Genomic DNA, 19,975 nt, shown 5'->3' with positions numbered 1-19,975 from the left:
TTTTATTCCTTCGTTAGTTTCTTTACCTTCCTAACAGCATATTCTAAGGCAAAATTAAAGAGCAACGGAGATAAATTTGATCTGTAGTTGATCTGTTACGTTTAAATCCACATTGATAATCACCTCTAATTTCATTAGCATATGGGGTTAGTCTTGTTAAAAGAATGTTAGATAATATTTTATATGTTGTTGAGAGTAGAGAAATTCCACGGTAATTATTGCAGTTCATTTTATCACCTTTTAAAAACAGAGGAACAATTATGGATTCTTTCCACTGTTGAGGGTTCTCTTCTTTGTTCCATATTAAACAAATTAATTGATGAATTTGACATATTAACAAATTTCCACCATATTTAATTAACTCAGCTGGTATTAAATCAATGCCAGGTGCTTTGTTATTCTTTAGACTTTTAATAACATCTTTAACTTCAGTCAAGTTAGGTTCTGGAACTAAAGATTCTGCTGTGTGTACTTCATTTACTTCTGATTTATGTCCTACATGAACATTTAAGAGGTCATTAAAATAGTTCTTCCATCTATTTAAAATATTGCTTAGATCGGCCAAAAAATCACCGTTTTTATCTTTTATCAAGTTTACATTATGTTGCCACCCCTTTCTAAATTAATTCACACCTTTATATAAATCTCTGATATTTTTATTTTTGCTGTTTTTTTTCTATTTCGTTAATTTTGCTTTTCAAGTAATCTCTTTTTTTACTTCTAAACGTGCGGTTAACTTCTCGCTTTATTCTATTATAATTGCTTAGATTTGTATCATCAGAGTTATTTAACCACCTAAGTCTAGCCTTATTTCTTATTTCTATTAGATTATGACAATCGTTATCAAACCATGGCTTACCTTTTCTTAGTTTGGTATCGTATACTTTCTTTAGCTGCTGATTCTATTACATTACGTATGTGCTCCCAATGCTTATTTACGTCTGTTTCATTTATATTTTCATCATCATTTAAATCCTGCAGAACATCGAATATATTTGACAGTTAAATTTGGTAATCTTTCTTAATTCTTTCATCAGCAAATTATCTTGTATTAAATTTTAGAACTTTTAGATTTTGTTGTTTATGATTTATCACTTCGAGTCTTTCTCTTAATTTAGCAATTAGAGTACAACACACATAAATTTACCGTTGCGTAGATACCAATTTTCGTTTCGTCTCCATCTCTCTTAGTATCACGTGTTCTACCCTGCTCGAAAACCTTCGCTATTGTTGCCATATTGTCATTCCATTCCTGGACACACTCGCGCAAACATCATTGAAAACAATTGAATAGCGCTTCAGCTCGCGGTTCACACCGTTCGGCAGGGACGGTAATGTGGCAATATAGCACGGCGTAGTGGTTGCTTCTTTTATGCAGTGCATGTTCATTGGCTAGCTAGTAACTAGTGTTGTCAACTGTAATAATGAAGCACTATTTCTGTCACGGAAGGGGAAAGTCAGGTAAAATGACGGTGAGTTTTGTTGGATTGGAAGCACCATATTTTTATTTTATACTAAGTATTTTACCGGTTTGACGTTGTGTGCGTGTATTGCGTGTGTGTATGTGAAAGTGTGTGTTTGTTAATGAACGTTAAATTCCATAATGCCTCCAGTTCTGTCAAACTTGAAATCAAAAACCTTGCATAGCCAAGCTCGGGAAATTCTAAGCAACGTGCACGAGTTCATGAAGGAGGAAGCCAGTGAAGGTGTTAGCATCCCAATACAGCATTTTGGCAAGAGAGCAGCGGCTGCGACTGGAGTTCCTGAACGAACAATCAGGGCTATCATGAACGAAAGACAATCTCTTGAGATGTCAGAAGGCCCCTCCACATCATTCCACACTCCCGGGAAAGAAAGAACGACAAAGACCAGCGACCAAATCGTCAGTGGACGCTTTCCGTAGGCGCATATACGACTACGCTCTGCGTGAAAATGAAGTGCCGACATTGAAAAAATTGCATGTCAAATTACAGGCGGATATACATTTTGCGGGAAGTGAAGAGAGTTTGCGACGTTTGCTGCGAAAGATGGGATTTAGGTGGAGGAAGAGGAGGCTGTCATTTTTGCTGCTTAATGCGATGCATATTGATTTCTGTGTTAAAATTGCCATGCTTTGATGGGTGACCAAGTTCATAGCAGGGCCGGCGGAAGGGGAGGGCGAACCGTGCCACCGGCCAGGGCGGCAAAATTTGAAGAGAAGAAAAAAATAAGCCCGTTGAAAACTGTGGTTGAGCGAGATATTCTTTTGCGCTTAATAGTATTGAAATAGCATAAGAAGTCTCATTATTTATTTTATATTTTGATGTTTTACTTAGGAATATATTGATTTTCAATTTCCCGTTGCTGCGTAATGGCAGGCGGAGGGGGGGGGGGAGGGTTCGAAATGGAGCGGCATCTACCGCCACCGCCCAGGGAGGCAAAATGACTAGCGCCAGCCCTGGTTCATAGCAAAAGAAAAAGCCGCGCAGCATATCGTCTAGTGGCAGTATATGTACTTGTTATTGTTGTGGAAGCCGGCATCGTTTGTAAATGTAGAACAAAGGCAACCGACTTTCGCCGATCACAGAGAGGAAATAATAATACTGCTTGAGGAGGAGTATTGTGGTCCAATTGTCGCGGGTTTAACACGTTGGCATGTTGTTATCTGCCGTTGCAGTTCCGTACCAGTGTATACGGGTTTTGGGAGTGAACAGTTAGAACGCCACCAGTGCATTAATTTAATGAAAAATAGTTTTTTTTTATTTTGTTTGAAATCACTCAAATAAGGAATCGTATGAAGAAGTCTTCTTTGCAGCATTTTTGGTAATTTTACTTATGTGTTAGTTCATATTTTGCGAATTTTTAGTCCATATGTATGTAGCTACATACAAAGCCACTTGTTAGTACATATTAATCCTAGTCCTGGTATAATGCATGACGTTTAAAACTCAACGTTAGATAGACCTGAATTCTCTAATTTTTTTGTTGTACGTAACAGCTGTGCATCGGCGCACTGCAGCGATTTTTCTATCTGCTCCATTAGCAACACTGCTTCTTTAGTTCTGTCGCGCATCGCACGGCAGAAATATCTGTGCTGGACTCCAATAAGTAATGGTCACTTTCACAGTCAGTACCTCTATGTGTACGAACGTCAATTATACTAGTATGCCTTCTCTTATCAATGAGAATTGATCTATCTGATTATGAGTTTTACCATCTGGAGAAGACCAGGTATATTTATGGATATCTTTGTGTTTAAAAGTGGTACTTTTCACAATTAAATTCTTTGAGGTTGCAAAGTAATTAATCTTATACCATTATAATTACTTAATTCATGAAGACTTTCTTTACCAATTGTGAGTTTAAATGTCTCTTCTTTGCCAATCTGTGCATTACAGTCACTTAACAAACTTTTCATATCATACTGGGAAAATTTATCAAAGACCTGTTCTAACTCTGCATAAAAATCATCTTTAGTATTATCATCTTTATCTTCCGTAGGTGCATGTATGTTTATTAAAATAATTTTACACCACCTACCCTGTAAAACTGCATATGATATCCTATTATTAATAAATTCTAGCAGAGATAATTCTATTATTTATGAAGAAGCCTGTTCCAAAATTATGAATTTCAGTACCACCATAGAAAAAAGTATAATTTTTAGTTTTACAATTCCCTTCTCCTGGCCATCTAACTTCCTGGACAGATACTACATCTAATTTATATTTAACTATTTCATTAACCGTACAGTAAAATGCCTCAGGTCGGTAAAGGCTCAGAACATTCCAGGTGCCTAATTTAATATCCATATTCCTAATATAGATATTATCTTTAGTCCAGGGACCTCCCAAAATAGTCCCCGTCCGGAGATCCGAATAGGAGACTATTTTACCTCCGGAATATTTTTTCCTTGGGAACATCCATGGCCTCATATTGCTGATTCTTGACATGTCTTTTTACAGTGCAGAGTTGTCAGCTCTACGCCTAACCCCCAATATGAATGGAGGACCGCACCTGTCGTTGGTCAGCGGATCCCTCGGATCTAGCTGGAAGGATCACATAGTAGTCCACCAACCTTATCCCACTTCTGCCAATTGTGGGATGCTCATAGAGCCATGACAGGACAGCTCTGTATATCCCAACAGAGCAAAATGTGGACCATTTCACTCTGTTGGTTGACTAACTGCAGTGAAATTAAATATTGACTAAGCATTGTATTAAAGGAAATGCAAAATAGTTAATATCTGTATGAATAATTTATTTTATTTGTTGTTCCGAGAATAATATCGTGAATAACAATTAGAAATTAAACATATACAAAAGTATTCTTAAAATCTCTTATATATATATATTCTTGTAAATACAACAGGAAAATTTTGTATTTGGTTAGATGTAAAAAAAAGAAATGCAAAGCTATGGAAGAGAACAATAGTATATACTATCATGATATGATTTAAAAGAACCACAACTGTTATGAAATCTGCTAATTATAAATTCATAAGCATTCCTGAGCTGTAGGTTTATTCTTATATTCTTGAAATACTTGAAATATGTTTGTCTCTCATTATTGCAATAAAATTATTTTACATTTTGGTTGAAGTGCTTCTTGATAGACTGCCAACACTTGTAGTAATTTGCATCTAGTTTGGCACAGGTCTCTTCTGCCCATTTCGTCACTGCAAGGCTCAAACTGCTTTCAAACATGAAGGCCTGCAAAATATAAAATTAATTGTGGTGAGTCAATTTAACATTGTTGAATTTGTATATTAATCTAGTATAAATATAACGATTGTCGTTTATTGCCATGAATCACAGGTTAAACACATCAACCTTATTTGTACAAGAGAATACAGTACTTACATGAACTGGCGTGAGCAGGATTTTTTTTCGGAAGTGACTGGAATTGTATAAGTAAATGTTTTCAGTGGTGCAAACATGTAGGGTTCCGTGGGGACATAGCACATCTAGTAATTTGTCGTGTTATTACTATTATTATTGTTGTTATTATATTTGTTATGATGTATTTGCGTATTGAAACCAGTAAATAACAGATTGAAAATAGCGAGTATGATGCATTAATATCATAATAGGCTACATAAAAGGGAGAATTTGAGATTTATTTTTTTAAATTATGACCCAATGTTTTCAAAAATGGCAACTAGGAAGTCATTTTATGGGGCTTGCTTTTACCACTCTGGTTTTTCCAGAATTTTACAGGGTGTCTACCAGTCAAGAATATCAAGATGGTCAATAAAAAGTCAAGAAATGATTCTCGTGTTCAAGAAATTTTGCTATTTTTTACAGTATAGTGAATTTATATTGTACTGGGTTTCACAAAATTGAATATTTGTACAAATCTTTTATAAAATTTTAATACAAGTACATAACAATTTAAATGTTCTTAATTTCCAACTGTACGTAAGTAGGGGGCGATTATGTTAAGAAAAGAAGAAAAAGTTCAAGAAGAAGTCATGAATTTTCGATTTGTTATTTTGGTTGACTTCCTACCCTGTTTTAGTGCCTTTATTTGAAAATGTTAATTTTTCAACATTTTGGAGAGGGCTGTAGCCCCTTGAGACCTCCCCCTCTGCGTACGCCAGTGTTAATATGTAGTTATGTCTGGTAGGCAACAACAAGAATGCATTATTATGAGCTAGACAAACAAGTATGACACTTGATTACGTTTCAAAATTTAGTCAGAATAATTATATGGAGGAGGACGCGCAAATGGAAAATGTACCTGTAGAGGAAAAACGCAAAACATTTAAAATAATAAGGATAAACTAAAAACTTCCTCAGAAACAGTGGAAGAGACCAGCTCTTCTCAAAAGCTAAAAATATTAGTTAAAACAACGTTAATATATCGTATGTAACAGCAAGGTTATACTATCATAACTTGACAAACTTCAAAGAATGTCCATTTTACACAGTGTGCAATTTTTTGGGGGGTTGATATGAAATGCGTTTCCTTTTTGGAATACATACGTACCACCTAATTTATTATTATTATTATTATTATTATTAACTTTCCAAGTTGACAGTGAATTCTTTTTGAATAATATAGCTTATAAAATTCCCAGATATTCCCATAGGTATATCTCAATTCTCACATGCCTAAACAAGGCCAGAAGTTTAGTAGCTAATTTTGTTGAAACCTACAATTTGAATTTATGTTGATGTGTAAGATTGTAGGATCCACTGTTTTATTTTATAATTATGTATTAATTTTTTAATTTTGTATAATTTTGACATAGTGATATACCTGGTTGTTTAATCGTTATCATCACTTAAATAAATATGATTATTATTATTATTATTAGAACAATACACAGTTAATTGCACAATATTATATAACAATGAACAATTATTAGTATCAGAGATATAATAGATCTCGTTGAAAACTGTAAACTGAAGTGCAAATATGCAAACTTGTTATGTTATGTTATTCTATTTTATTCGTGTAACTTTGTACTTTTGTATTTGACTTAGTGCTGTATTAGGTTTCATACTGTGCTCAACACTTAAAATAAATTATTATTATTATTAATCTTATTATTATCATTATCATTATCATTATTATTATTATTATTATTATTATTAGTGGCAGTAGTGTAGTAGCACCAGCAACAGCAGCAGCGGCGGATGTTCTACTACTACTAACGATGACTGTAGAATAACATGAATATAATTAACTTCAAATGTAAACCTGAGCTCCAATTAATTATTAAATATTGATTGTCTCAAAATTTCGAAGGGAACTGTATTTCATCATTCCCCTTTCTTCGCCAGTGGACAAGATATAAACTGGAGAAATGGAAAAAACACTTCCTAGGCGATTGAGCGCCTATACTATGCGATGTTTGCCTGGCACACTACCAAGCGATTGGTCCTAGGTTCGAATCCTGAATAAGGCATGGCACAGATTCTGATCGTCATGTTTAACTTAGATAGTTACAAAGTCGACTTGAAATAACAAAATCAGAAAGAGAAAACCTGGACGTCGTACATTGATTTTGATTGAGTTGGTGTTTTAAGTTCACTTTATGCACACTAAGGTTAATTGGGACTGGACCTTCAGTTCAAAGTGGCATCGGAACCACTATGTGCCTCAAGGACGTCCTACTTGGTACTGACTTTGGAAATCAAAAGAGTGATGAAAATAAAGTATCTTAAGATATAAAGTTTAAAATGATGAAATATGATACCTGCGTTCCCTCAGCAATCTTGGCAGGTTTCAGTTCGGCGTTGCTGGCGCCTTCAAAGCACTCCAAGTCAGGTCCATGGGGCGTCATTATAGAATGGAGAGAACCACCGCCAGGCAGGAAGCCCCCCTCCTTCGCCTCGTAGCTTCCAAAGATGAGTCCCATGAATTCACTCATGCAATTTCCTGTCGCAACGTTAGAGAGAAACATTGAAGTGTTTGCACTTAAAGAACTACTGCAGGTAAGTATTCTAAAATAAGACATTGTGACAATTGAAATAAACGATGTTAGCCATCCAATCTCAACCTTCCATTGGTGTATTTAAGGGGAGGTCTATCAAACTCAGTCCACTCCAAAACTGTGACGGCATAAAAAAAATCTAATTTTGTGAGGTACCAACTATGTATATTGCAATGTCATGAGGTACACACAACGGTATAAGCAAGAATAATAGTAGGTAAATTGTCCATTTGCAATTTTCATACTTTTCTTTCTAGCTCCTGCATTAAGGATTGAAATTCTGTTGATGTTGATATGATCCATACTTTGGTGACATCATCACTTTAAAGTATGTCACTTATATAGTCTGCTGTAAAAACACGTACATTTTGTGTTATTATATGTAAATTTATTTTGATTTGGTGTTTTTTAAGTCCACTTTGTGCACAGTAAGGCCAATCGAGACTGGACCTACAGTTTAAAGTGGGATCCGAACCACTATGTGCCTCCACCGGGTATCGAACCCGGGACCACTTGATTTCAAGGCAACAACGCTACCACTACGCCATCGGGAAGGCTATATGTAAATTGCACCTTGTTTGTAATGTATATATTTTGTTTAATACTTATTGTATATTACACTCTCTTATGGGTGATTCGATGTATCTTTATATTTAAGAGAGTGCACTCTGTGAATTTGTATTTCTAAACTTGTGTAGATGTCATTTTTGTTGGTACCATCTTTGTGTAGATAGTAAGTGATTCATCTGTACTTGAATCTGTGATCTTGAAAGAGTATAGAAGCGAGGATATTGCGTAAGAAATATTACACATTCGCCACAGAACGTCGAAGATTTTTAACTTAAAAGAACTACTCGGTGTTGTGCATACATCTTGGTATGGTAGTTCGGGGCGCAAGCTAGACCTGTGTACGCACAATACTACAACCATTCTACGCTAAGAATTAAAGCTAGCCTAAGGATTAATTTGGAATAAAGTGTTAAGAGCAAACGTTGACTCAGTTATTATTGCATATCTCTTGGTGTGGTAGTTCGGGGCGCAAGCTAATCCTGTGTGATCATAGGCATGCCGATAGCCACGCAGTGAGCTTATGCATTTTAGTTGAGTCAAGACATCACCAAAGCGAAATCCTCATCTTCATACTATGCCTGTTTGCATTATAATGCAATAAAGAATAAATCCTTTCGTTTTTTTCTACTGCATTAATGTGGTTTTATTCCTCTGTGCTGTGAAGCATTGTCCTTGCCTAACACTATCCCTGTACCTGAGAGGAGTCTGTGTACTTCACCGAGTCTCATCGCTCACCGCAGAGTAATACCGAGTTATTAATAATAAGAATAATACAACGACATAATATCAATAATCTAATAATAATTGAAACGTCTTGTGTTTTCACCTTGAACATATCAATGTAAACCGATGCTGTCCTCTGATTATTGATGCTTTTATATCGATTTACGATCATCACAATGTGAAAACAGACTGGAAGGAAATTATGATGAATAATTTCCTACTATGTGCAACACGCCCTTTTGCTCACACTTCAAGGGATTATTCTAGTATTTTATTTTATCAAAATACTGCTTACACCTTGATAAGTTCAATGAAAACTCGGGAGTCGCTATTAAAAATCTCCATAGCTATCCTTATTTATCTATATTTATTTGTTAGTTCTGTTTTCTTCAAATTGTCATAATTTATACAGCGCGATTTTGTTTTGGACGTATTGCGTTCGTAATTCTACATCATATTAATCCAACATAATATTTTCCCGAAATTCGGTAAAACTTCTCCTAACGGACACCTCTAAATTACGGACATTTTTAAATTCCCCGGCAGAAATAGGATGGGGTTTAGTGGCAATATTGCTTCTCAGTAACGGACATTCTTAATAACGGACGCGGACACTGAAAACTACCTCCCCACCGCAAATAAAACTTCTTAATAAGGAAAGACTGAAAGAAAATGGTCCCAATTCCTGGAATTCGACACAACAATGGCCAGTATTTCGAACTAGCCCGCATTGTTTCATGTTACGCCGAAAGTATTTCTTTTTAAAAGTGCAGACATTAGGCAGTATTCTTTGTGGTTATCTTGAGAAGTGTGTCATTTTGAATGCAGTAATTTAACAAAGGATTACACTAAACGTGTACTGTATTTTCGTTTTGAAATTTGTAATGTATGTAGGGATACTTTAGTAAATTTAAATTCACCATATGTACTACTGTATTTTGTTCCTTGAATTGAATGTAGGAAAAAGAACCATTATGTTCGTAAAGTACGTACTGTAATATGCTTATCCTATTGTGTAACATCCTACACTTTTTCTGAATAACAGACACTTCTTAATAACGTAGCTACATTCATTTTTCCCCAGGCCTGTCCATTATTGAGAAGTTTTACTGTATAAGAAATATAAATTAATAAATAATAACAAAAAATTAAACAAATGAAAATCTTTGGAGATCAGTGACATATTACTTTTGATGTTGGGTTAGAATTACGTACAATGTTGCGTCGTGCAGTTTGCACACTGGAATACCGTGTGGGAAATATCTGTAAAGAATAATAGTGGGGGAATATACGTGTGCTCACACACTAAGGGGGGGGGGAGAGAGAGAGAGAGAGAGAGAGAGATATCGGCATTATCCTTAGTAACATACGTTCAAGATCAAAACATCATATCTTTCTTGTCATGACAAAGAACCTCCACTCTGAAAAATTCTAATGGGTATAACATCGAATGTCATTGAAACCTTTACCTAGGGTTTCATACTCTGTTGAAGACACGGGTTTGAGTTTACGAGTAAAAAGAGATCAACGTCATTTTCACTAATGCATGGTTGTTACTTGCTAACAAAACAAAACAGTAAAAATGCCACTGCCTTACCTAGATAAAAGAAGTGTGATGTTCATGTTCTGCAACACTTATCCATCATTCACATAACAGCAAATTCATGGAAACGTTCCAATGTTGATCATAGCATTTAATAAAAGACAAATTATACAATGTACGAAGAAAACATTTGTTGTCAAATGTAGTACACGAAGTTTCTCCGATTTGATGCATATTAAACAAGAATTTGCTGTAGAGGAAAGGAGAGATATATGGCATAGGGGTACTAATTTTTCATGGTGCATTATCTCTGCTGGTAACTACTACCCTCTGTTGGTGTTTCCTGGAACGAACCCTTGGAAGGTCTTTCCATTGTGAGTGTTATCGCGTTGAGCACCGCACGTGTATTGTGAGACAGGAGAACCTTGTTTGTTTTTCGAAGATTTCAGAAGTTTTAAGGTAAGTTGTATTTCCATCGGCAGTTTATTTGGTTGCAACAAAGTGGCAATAACCGTGTGTGCACTTTAAAGTCTATTGTTTGAAGCACAAATGAGCATAGTTGTTTTTTATGTGTGCTGCCAGGGTTCAGTACAATTTCGATCAGGAAATCAAAGATGGCGAGGCTACAAATATGGCATAGTAGTATGCCATATTTGTACCCACACCATGCCATATTTGTATTCTACTATGCAATGTTCATTTGTAGGAATACCTTAATTATTTTCATGACAAACTCTAAGAAAAGTGACAATAAGTATAAAATAATAATAAATATATGTATCCATTAGTCTAGGTAATAAATATCAACTACGTGTTTTGTTTAAAAATGAAATAAATAAATAATTTCCTGTAACAGACCATACCAGATACAAAGCAAGTTGTACTCGTCCCACCGTAAAGGTTAACGTTGGCATACGAAAGAACCGTTATTGCCCTTTGTTCAATCGCAAGAGAAGAAGAGAGAGTATTGCGCAGTCTTAGGTAGAAAAATGCTACAGTGAAACTAGAGAACGACCCATGGGCCTAATTGATGCAGGCAGCCACATTAATAGGGAATCGCCACACACTGACTAAGAAGGAATATGAAAGAAAACAGAACGTTAACCTCTATAATGGAACGATAACAGCTACCTAAACATGCTAGTGGAGGTTCTATAGGGTCTGTATTCTTCTTTCAGACATGCCACCCAAAAGGAAGCAGTGGGACCATGAAAACAGGAGTCGAGCAATAACATATTGCAGGAATAAAGTAATGGGCTTTCTAAAAGCATCCAAGCTGTACAGTGTACCCCACACAACATTACACAGGTTAGTTCACTCTGATTTGCCAATTACAGATGCTGTTACGCAGAAGCTTGGTAGGAAAGTAGTGCTAGGCACAAGACTTGACGAAGAGCCTGTTAGCTACCTGTTGAACATGAGAAACAATTTTTCGGTCTCACGAGAAGAGATGTGCGGCAGATGGCATACCAGCTGGCTGTACAAAATGGACTGGAACACCCATTTTTGAAGTACTGTGCAGGAAAAGGTTGGTTGAAACTATTTCTAAAGAGGCACAAACGAATATTGTCTTTCCGAAAACCTACAGCAACATATATCACCGAACCCTGGGATTCAATAGAGAAAATGTGAACAAATTTTTCAACATGTTAGGAGAAGAGATGGAAAAGAAAAACTATGGACCAGACAGAATATTTAATGTTGATGAAACTGGGTTAAGCATAGTGTAGTCGAGAGTTCCCCAGGTGTTGGTCCGTAAAGGTAAACGGCAAGTGGCATCGCTTAGTTCAGCTGAAAGGGGAGCACTTGTGACGGTAGTCACACGTATGAGTGCCAGTGGCATTTATGTACCACTCATGAGTATCTTCCCTAGGAAAAACATGAATTCTCAACTATTGAGAGTTGCACCCCCAGGAACCATTGCTGCATGTCACCCATTTGGGTGGATTCAGGCACATATTTTCACGGATTGGTTCAGGTATTTCCTCCAATACACGAAGCCCTCTGCGCAATCTCCTGTACTGTTAATATTAGATGGCTATTACAGCCATTCTAGAAATCTTGAGGTGTTGCTATTGGCAAGAGAGAATCATGTTTGCATTGTATGCCTTCCTCCACATGCATCGCATAAACTTCAACCTTTAGATAGAAGTTTTATGAGTCCACTGAAAGCAAGACACAGTGAAGAAATCCGCCTCTGGATGAGATCAATTCACGCCCCCTAAACAACTTTGATATTGCAGAACTATTTGGGAATGCGTACTTAAAAGTTCAAACAGGGGCAATTGCTGTGAATGGATTTAAGGTAACGGGGATTTATCCTCTCAACCCCAACATTTTTGCCGATGAAGAATTCATAAATGCCGAGATGGAGGCTTCTGCTGAAAATTTGACTACAGACATCAACACTTCATCCCAGAAAGCAACGGATGAGGCAGGACCTTCAACTTCGAGGGTAACACCATGGAATATCTCTTCCATTCCCAAAATTGTGAAAAGTACTGGAAGTCGTGGAAGGAAGGCTGGTTCATCAGCTGTTCTTACATCTTTCCCATACAAAAACTCATTGGAAATTTCACTAAATAAGGAACCTGCTAAGTCAACAAAGAAGAAACTTCAATTGGCGCAAATGATTAGTCCTACGGAAGTAGAGAAATCTGTGCAGACTCCTCTTGCGGCAGTAAAAAACAAGAAAAAGAAAATAAAGTACGTCGACCAGCAATCAACAGATTCCGAGGAGGAAGATGACGTTATGAGCATTAGGGATGATTCATCTAGCTCTAATTTTAGCAGTAATGGCGATCACGAACCACAGGACTCTGATGCCTTCTGTATGTGCTGTGATGGGAAATTTTCAAATGATGTTCATGGTGAACAGTGGATTATGTGTATGTTGTGTCGTTTGTGGGCCCACGTGGAGTGTGCTGGATCAAAGAAAGAATGCTATGTGCTTGACTTTTATCAATAAACTAGGAATGAGTTCTATTAGGTCTATGGCAGAGACTATCACAACTTCAAAACACTGACCGTACTGTTTTCTAATATTCTGTAACGCAATGTGGTTATGTTTATCAGGTTCTAAAACTGTTTTGTTCACAGAAGTTACGGGTATGCCATATTAGTAACCCTACTTACCATGTCTGAAATTCTGCAGTGTTTGTATTTTTCGTATATCATGACTAATTGTGTTGTCCGATGTGACTACTATTATCAATAATTACACAACATTCAATACTATAACTATTTATGTACATTGCACACACTTGGAAATAAATCTGACTGACGTATGAACCAAAATGTAAATGGTATGCCATATTTGGCTCCTTTCCTCTATCTTTTGGTCTCTGTTGTACAACAATACTCTTTGCATCGCATTTCTGTAGTACGATTAATCCTACTTTCAGTGTTCGAAGTATGCGGAAAATGGTATCCCCTCAGCTAGCAAAATTTCCCCAAAGCATCACTCCAGCTTTCTCCATATCACCATGTTAGACCATATAAGCATTCCCCCAGTTAACTTTACGTTTTGACAAATATTACCCTCCCCCACCCACCTAGCAACGTCACATTTCAACCAGATAGTTCGTGCGAAATTATGGATCCATAAATAAAAGTAAATATTAACCAATAATTTACTCTCGGTGTTAACAAATGGACCTTAAATATAATCCGTATAAATAATACGGAAGCTTATAATGTATTCTAAAGCTCTAAAAGAAATTGTCATTATTAGAGACCGGATGTTTAGGCACTAAAAACATATAAAATAGGCAGGCAAATAAGCACTTATAATTTTCAAAATAGGCAGTAAAATAGGCATTAAAATACAAATAGGCAACAAAAAAGGCAATTAAATTTAACTCAAAATAATGAAGATAGACATGCAAAAAGAAATGGGCGTTTAAAAAATATAGAAACATGCCTGTACATTCTTTATCGTTGCTTAAAATAAACCAGGAGCTCATCATTAGAGACAGGAGTCCAATATTATACTTAATAAATCACTGCAAACGGGAGTCACGTCAGCCCAAAATTTTCCATTGTATAATGGCTACACACAATAGTCTGACAAAATAAATTGTTGGCTACTTCCAACCAGTACGCAAATTATTTAAATATAGAGTAAGGTGGGGCAAGACTGCGCAGTTTGAGTTCATAATTTTATATTCAAGCTATGAAACTACAGACACACATGAAAAATGCAATACACATTGCACTATCCTTTGCCTACTCACAGTAAATTTCCGAAAGCTGAATGAACAATATTTCTGCATGAAACAATTACAAAACCGTGACCATGCAAATGCGCAGTCTTACCCGCACCGCGGGGTAAGACTGCGATCAAGTTGGGGTAAGAATGCGCACTTTCTACACAGAGTCACATTTGTATATAAAAAAAACACAAATCACCTAAAAAAGTTCTTCTATCATATGGGATACATTTCTCGTGGCATTCTCACAGTAGGCACAGTGAATTCCGTCCTTCACTTGGGTTAGGAATCGCTAACACAAATCACAAATAAAGGTTCCTGTTTCATACGAGGTGCAATTTTCATGCCACCACTCGTCACATGTGGAAGACTGGATCCAATCCTCTACTGGAGGATCGCTGTACTTCTCATTACAACCTGGGCAATTGTACTCTTTCTTCTGGCGTTTTCTGCTTGCTACATTGCTTCAACAATGATGTTCCGTTTCTGTTTCCCCTGAACTTTCTTCTTACTCTTCTCAGCCAAGGAGGCTTCCAAGTTGACTTTGAATGGAGATCCAGTTAACACCTGAGACTGCCTTCCCTTTCGTCTAGTGTTGCCCACGGGACGAGACGGGACAGGCTTTTAAAAGTTCGAGACGAGACGAGATTGACCATGTGTCATAAGACAACGAATATTTTCGAGACGAGACAGCATTTCCACGAGACTCCACGAGACGAGACAGGCCAAAGTCTCGTCTCGTGGGCAACACTACTTTCGTCGGCGGTGCTGAATATGCTCTGCACGTGGAAGTGGTGATATCTGGTTAACGGAAATGTGCCCGTATGATCCAGTATTGGTAACCCCACTTGTTGAAGGCTGCTCAAATGGAGTTGGATCTGATACATTTGTCACAGTAGAGGGAAGAAACTCGTCCTCAGTGAAGATGTCTTGATTGAATGGGCATAATTCAGTCACTTCAAAGCCCTTCATGGCATTCCAAACTGTAGCTGCCTGCCCATATTCCTTTGTAAAAATGGATGCCACTTGGAAAACTGTGATTGGGCGACCCGGATGGTTACTCATCCACTTATCATACTCAGATGAATGAAACGACTTCAGTGGACCAAAAAATGATCTAATGGCTGGGCCTTGCAAGCCACACACTTGCACCTGCAAGCCACACACTTGTGGGGTAAAATTGTGCACGTGCGCAGTCTTGCCCCGTGCTGCTTTCCTGAACAAATCACGTGATGCTGCCCGGCCATTGCACAAAGCAATGGCAACTAAGACATAGGTGGACTCGGCATTAACACAGCTTCTTCTATCCATGAAAATCGTAATATTGTATACATTTACAGTGACGTAGTACTCGAAACACGTAGTACCAAAATAAATAGCAAACACCCTCAAAATCTTTTCACTTACCTCTCTCAGCACAACGAATTTCAAACGTATCTTCACCACTGTCCACAGCTAGCTACCATCTTGGACGAAGTAACGGTGGCGCAGTGGTGCCAACTGTGTGTGATTTTCACCTCGATAAACCGGTGCGCAGTCTTACCCGCCGCGCAGTCTTACCCCACCTTACTCTACACATTATCACTGCACACAGGGTTATTTCAGTTAAAAAATGTACACTATATATTCCACACAGCAGTTCGAACTAAGAATCTGTTTAAATGCATTCAAGTTTGTACTGTACGGTTTGGCAGTCTCTGAGTAAGAAGCACTAATTGTGGTTGCACATCACAACAAGGTATTTCTTCAGGTGATTAGATCAACCGACAAGTTATGTCTACGATCGGACAACACATTTTTTAGAATTGAGAAAGATCTTTCAACCTCCACAGATGTTACCGGAGCATACTTAAAGCACGCGAGAACATGTGGATCTAACTCAGTTTGTATATTTTCACCTTTCAGAACTTGTTGAATTGCCCTTAATTTGTCCAAGTCCTTATTAGCTGCAATAACTCGCTAACTGTTATTTTTAAATTTTTTGGAAGCATCGGAAACTAATCCTGGGAACAGGAAATTGTATGCACCGAGTTCAGTCATGTCCCAATTTTAAAGAAAATGCCTAAAATAGGCAATATCTGGCATTTATGAAATAATATAGGCAATATCGTATGAAACAGGCAAAATAGGTAAAATTAAATTGCCTTTAAATGAAGCTAATCCCTCCCCTCTGGCATTCGCAACATTCGTTTTCATCATATCTCTAGCAGGAAAGAATAGGCATTTTGCCTAATATCCGGTTTCTAGTCATTAACTTTGAGCTTTAAAAGTCAAGGATAAAAAGTTTTGTTTTAGCGTAAGGTGCGATTTGAAGGTGCAATGTATTTCTACTGAAGAGGGTAGATATAATTAGTAAAAACCATAACATATTTTCTACTGTACTAGTTTTGTGCACTGATTTTGCCCTTTACCCCTACATTTCTAAGACTAGTTCCATCTCTGACGCGGTGCCGGAGCTACAAGCAGCAAAACCCCGCAGTGCGAAGCCTTTAAGGGGGTCCCAGTCATTGACATAGTAGAGGGTTCGTATGTGAAAAATATAGGTAGTTACTCAGGGGTACAGGAACAAATACAATATATACAGGTAAATGTAAAGTTATAGTTCCCTGTGGATATAGCACCGTACCATGAAGGCACATTTAGGGTATGTGGTCCCCACATATTTTCAATGTCGGCAATCTTGGAGGTGATGTGATCAGCATCACGCTGCGACCGCCTTTACGCCCCTCCTCCGGTATAATTTGATTTGAGGCTGGGTGGACCCCAGAGCCACTTTATGCTAGGACAAATCAGGAAAAATTCCGACCTTAGATCACCCACCCTGGATTTCCGGCGTGGCAGTCAGACTAGAATAAAATCAAGCTAGAATTTCACGACAAAAGCAGTGGTGAAGGTTTCTTCAACCTATCTTTCATCAGAAAAAAGTTTCGACTGCATGATTGAAATAAATGTATTATTTTCCTGATGTGAGAGAACAGTTCCATATATCACATCCCCACCTTCCCATTTAAAACTTTTGAGTTGAATTCAATATGGCGGCCACCAACATGGCGGGACGTCCGCTTAGATCACATCAATGTAGTTCCCCTTATGCCTAACCTGATTCTATCATGACCAATTGTACCCAGCCTAACTCCTTTACTTTTTATAGGAGCTTTTGAATCACCCTCTAGGCCTCATATGTGACTTTGTCAATACTTAAAGTTTAGTTTATGTTTTAAAATAAAATAAATTTCCGCCTTGATCAATATATTGAGGTTTTGATTATATTTGTGTGTGTGTGTGTGTTAAGGTAGGTAAGTAGAGGGGGGGTTTGGCAATGTTTTGCTGGTGTGGGCGGGCAAAATTTGCAAATCCGGCACTGCTATGACTTCAGTGATTTGCTGTTAATTTGTTTTTAGATCAAGGTGTTTCTTTTTATGGGGGGGGTTCAAACACCCTCGAAATGTCTTCGAAACAGTATCTGCAATGAGAACTAATACAATGTAAAGGATATAATTGGAAAAGTACACAAGCTCTAATGCAGAATAAGTGAAAACTAATTGTATTTTGAGATGCCAGTGATGGAGAAAGTATTATGCATGACACATGAAAAGTTGTAGGGATGCTCTGAGATTCAATTGAACATAATTCATTACCCGTACTTACTGTGGTAATAGGGAGGCCTGAATGTATGCTCCTGCACCGACCACCTGGGAGGAAAGATCACGAAGTCTGCGATTGCAGTTCCTGGCTTCATTGATTGGCATGTGAGGACGGTGAAGATGGACGGATCCTGAATTGAGAAACAGTGAATCAATCATAAATAGTATATGCACGCATATGAACATACAGTGTGCGTGTGTGTGTGTGTGAGAGAGAGAGAGAGAGAGTGTGTGTTGGGAAGCTGGGAGTAACGTAGTGAAAGTAAGGTGTTGCTTTCCGTTAGTATCGTGTTACCGGTATCACATCAGTAATTGCATTAATATTCCGTTTATTTTTAAAACGCTGATAAATTGTCTTTACATTGGTTACATTACCTTAATGAATTCGTAACTGGAAGGTTAATTTTCCAGGAGGGAACATACTGTAAGAGGGGTAGTTTTACACTTATCTTAGAACTCAACAGGAAACAGCGACCTAGAAACTGACCAGTATTCAACGATCATGGGGAAAAGAATCTTCAGTGCAATTTCTAGTTCACTTGTCAAGTATAGATCACGTCTTGTATGCAAGAAAATCTCCCAGTTATTCAACTGGATTAGTGCTAACCCTGACCTTAATGTGGCCATTTCTTTCTTGATAATATATGTTTGCAGGCTCTTCAATTGGGATCAGATCAATATTAGTATCGATAAAATATACTGATATTGCTTGAGAAGAATGTGCGACCAATGGAAATTGTTGGCCTTCCAACTTTAGTAAAGATGTTGATGTAGACAGTATTAAAAGTGAAGATCAAGATTTATATTGATAGAAAAATCTTATCTACTGCAAAGATCTGATCTTTAAAATTGCCGACTAATATCTTTGTCGTGAAGTAAAGTTACATTGGAACGCCATGTGATAGTGATTAAATCAATTAGGAGCCAATATTGTATATTGCAGTGTGCACGCTAAGAATGGTTGTGTCCTAATTGCGAACAGTCCTACTTGCGAACAACGTCCAAATCGTCCTAATTGCGAACACAAAAATCCGAGAAATAATTTCATGTCCTAATTGTGAACACATGGAACTGATAAACCTGTTTGCAATGAAGGCAGTGACCCAGAGAGAGACAGCTGACATGACTAGCAACAAAAGCAAATCTGATTCACTTATTACTTATTCACTGATTAGCCAACATCTTCTACTCTGCAAATCCCATCAAGGTCATTTCACCCGTTCAGTCTGTCAGCGTAATCATAATCTTGAAAAAAAACCCAAATGCCATGTCGAATTTTCTATGATCCAACTGTGACCATTAAGGCACTGACCAGTCTCAACATGAATCTGAGTTACTTTTAAAAATTCGTTAAAAAGACACAGGAAGTGTGAGAAGTTGCAGGTCCCAAGGCAGAACAAAATGTGTTCGGAATTAGGACACAACCTATCGAGGTCATTTCTGTTCAGGTAGCAAGTGTTCGCAATTAAGACGACACCCTAAGAATGGGCCAGAGGTAACGTGGCCATTCCTGAAATTTGGTTACCTTTCACTTTCACTAAGGATTTTTTTCTGCAATCAATATCGAATGAAATCATTTGAAAAATAGTATCATCATGTACATGTTTCACATTACTGTCGGCATGTATTAGAGAAGGAAAGGAAACAAGTGATTACGTTCGCTTGTTTGAAAAGTTAGAACTTAACCTTATCTGCCTATCCCCCCTAATATTATGCAAATACCTATAATATGTTGTCTGTTTCTTAATAATAAACGTAGTAAATGCTGTCTGTTTCATAAACAAAATCAAATGTGACACCTCAGCATAAAAGCAATTGTTACTTCTTTTGGCAATTTTACATTTGCAAAAATAATGAAAA

At 37.3% G+C, this 19,975-nt stretch overlaps 1 protein-coding gene across 2 annotated transcripts in view; it reads right to left on the bottom strand.

Moving 5' to 3' along the window:
- Nucleotides 1–4,237: 4,237 nt before the first annotated feature.
- Nucleotides 4,238–19,975, bottom strand: part of hgo (homogentisate 1,2-dioxygenase) — a 206,567-nt gene continuing 190,829 nt past the window's right edge. For both annotated transcript variants that reach the window (XM_083138161.1, XM_083138162.1), the window contains 3 exons: nucleotides 18,120–18,246; nucleotides 7,188–7,369; nucleotides 4,238–4,692 (listed from right to left, as the gene is read on the bottom strand). In XM_083138161.1, the coding sequence (XP_082994287.1) occupies nucleotides 4,561–4,692; nucleotides 7,188–7,369; nucleotides 18,120–18,246 (441 nt within the window). In that variant the 3' untranslated portion in view covers nucleotides 4,238–4,560. The remainder of the gene's footprint in view (nucleotides 4,693–7,187; nucleotides 7,370–18,119; nucleotides 18,247–19,975) is intronic.

The sequence above is a fragment of the Lepisma saccharinum genome, chromosome 16 (assembly GCF_977018435.1).
Source record: "Lepisma saccharinum chromosome 16, izLepSacc3.1, whole genome shotgun sequence".
In the NCBI taxonomy this organism is placed as follows: domain Eukaryota; kingdom Metazoa; phylum Arthropoda; class Insecta; order Zygentoma; family Lepismatidae; genus Lepisma; species Lepisma saccharinum.
Note: the sequence above shows the minus strand (reverse complement) of the source record. Positions and strands in the feature narration are given on the sequence as shown.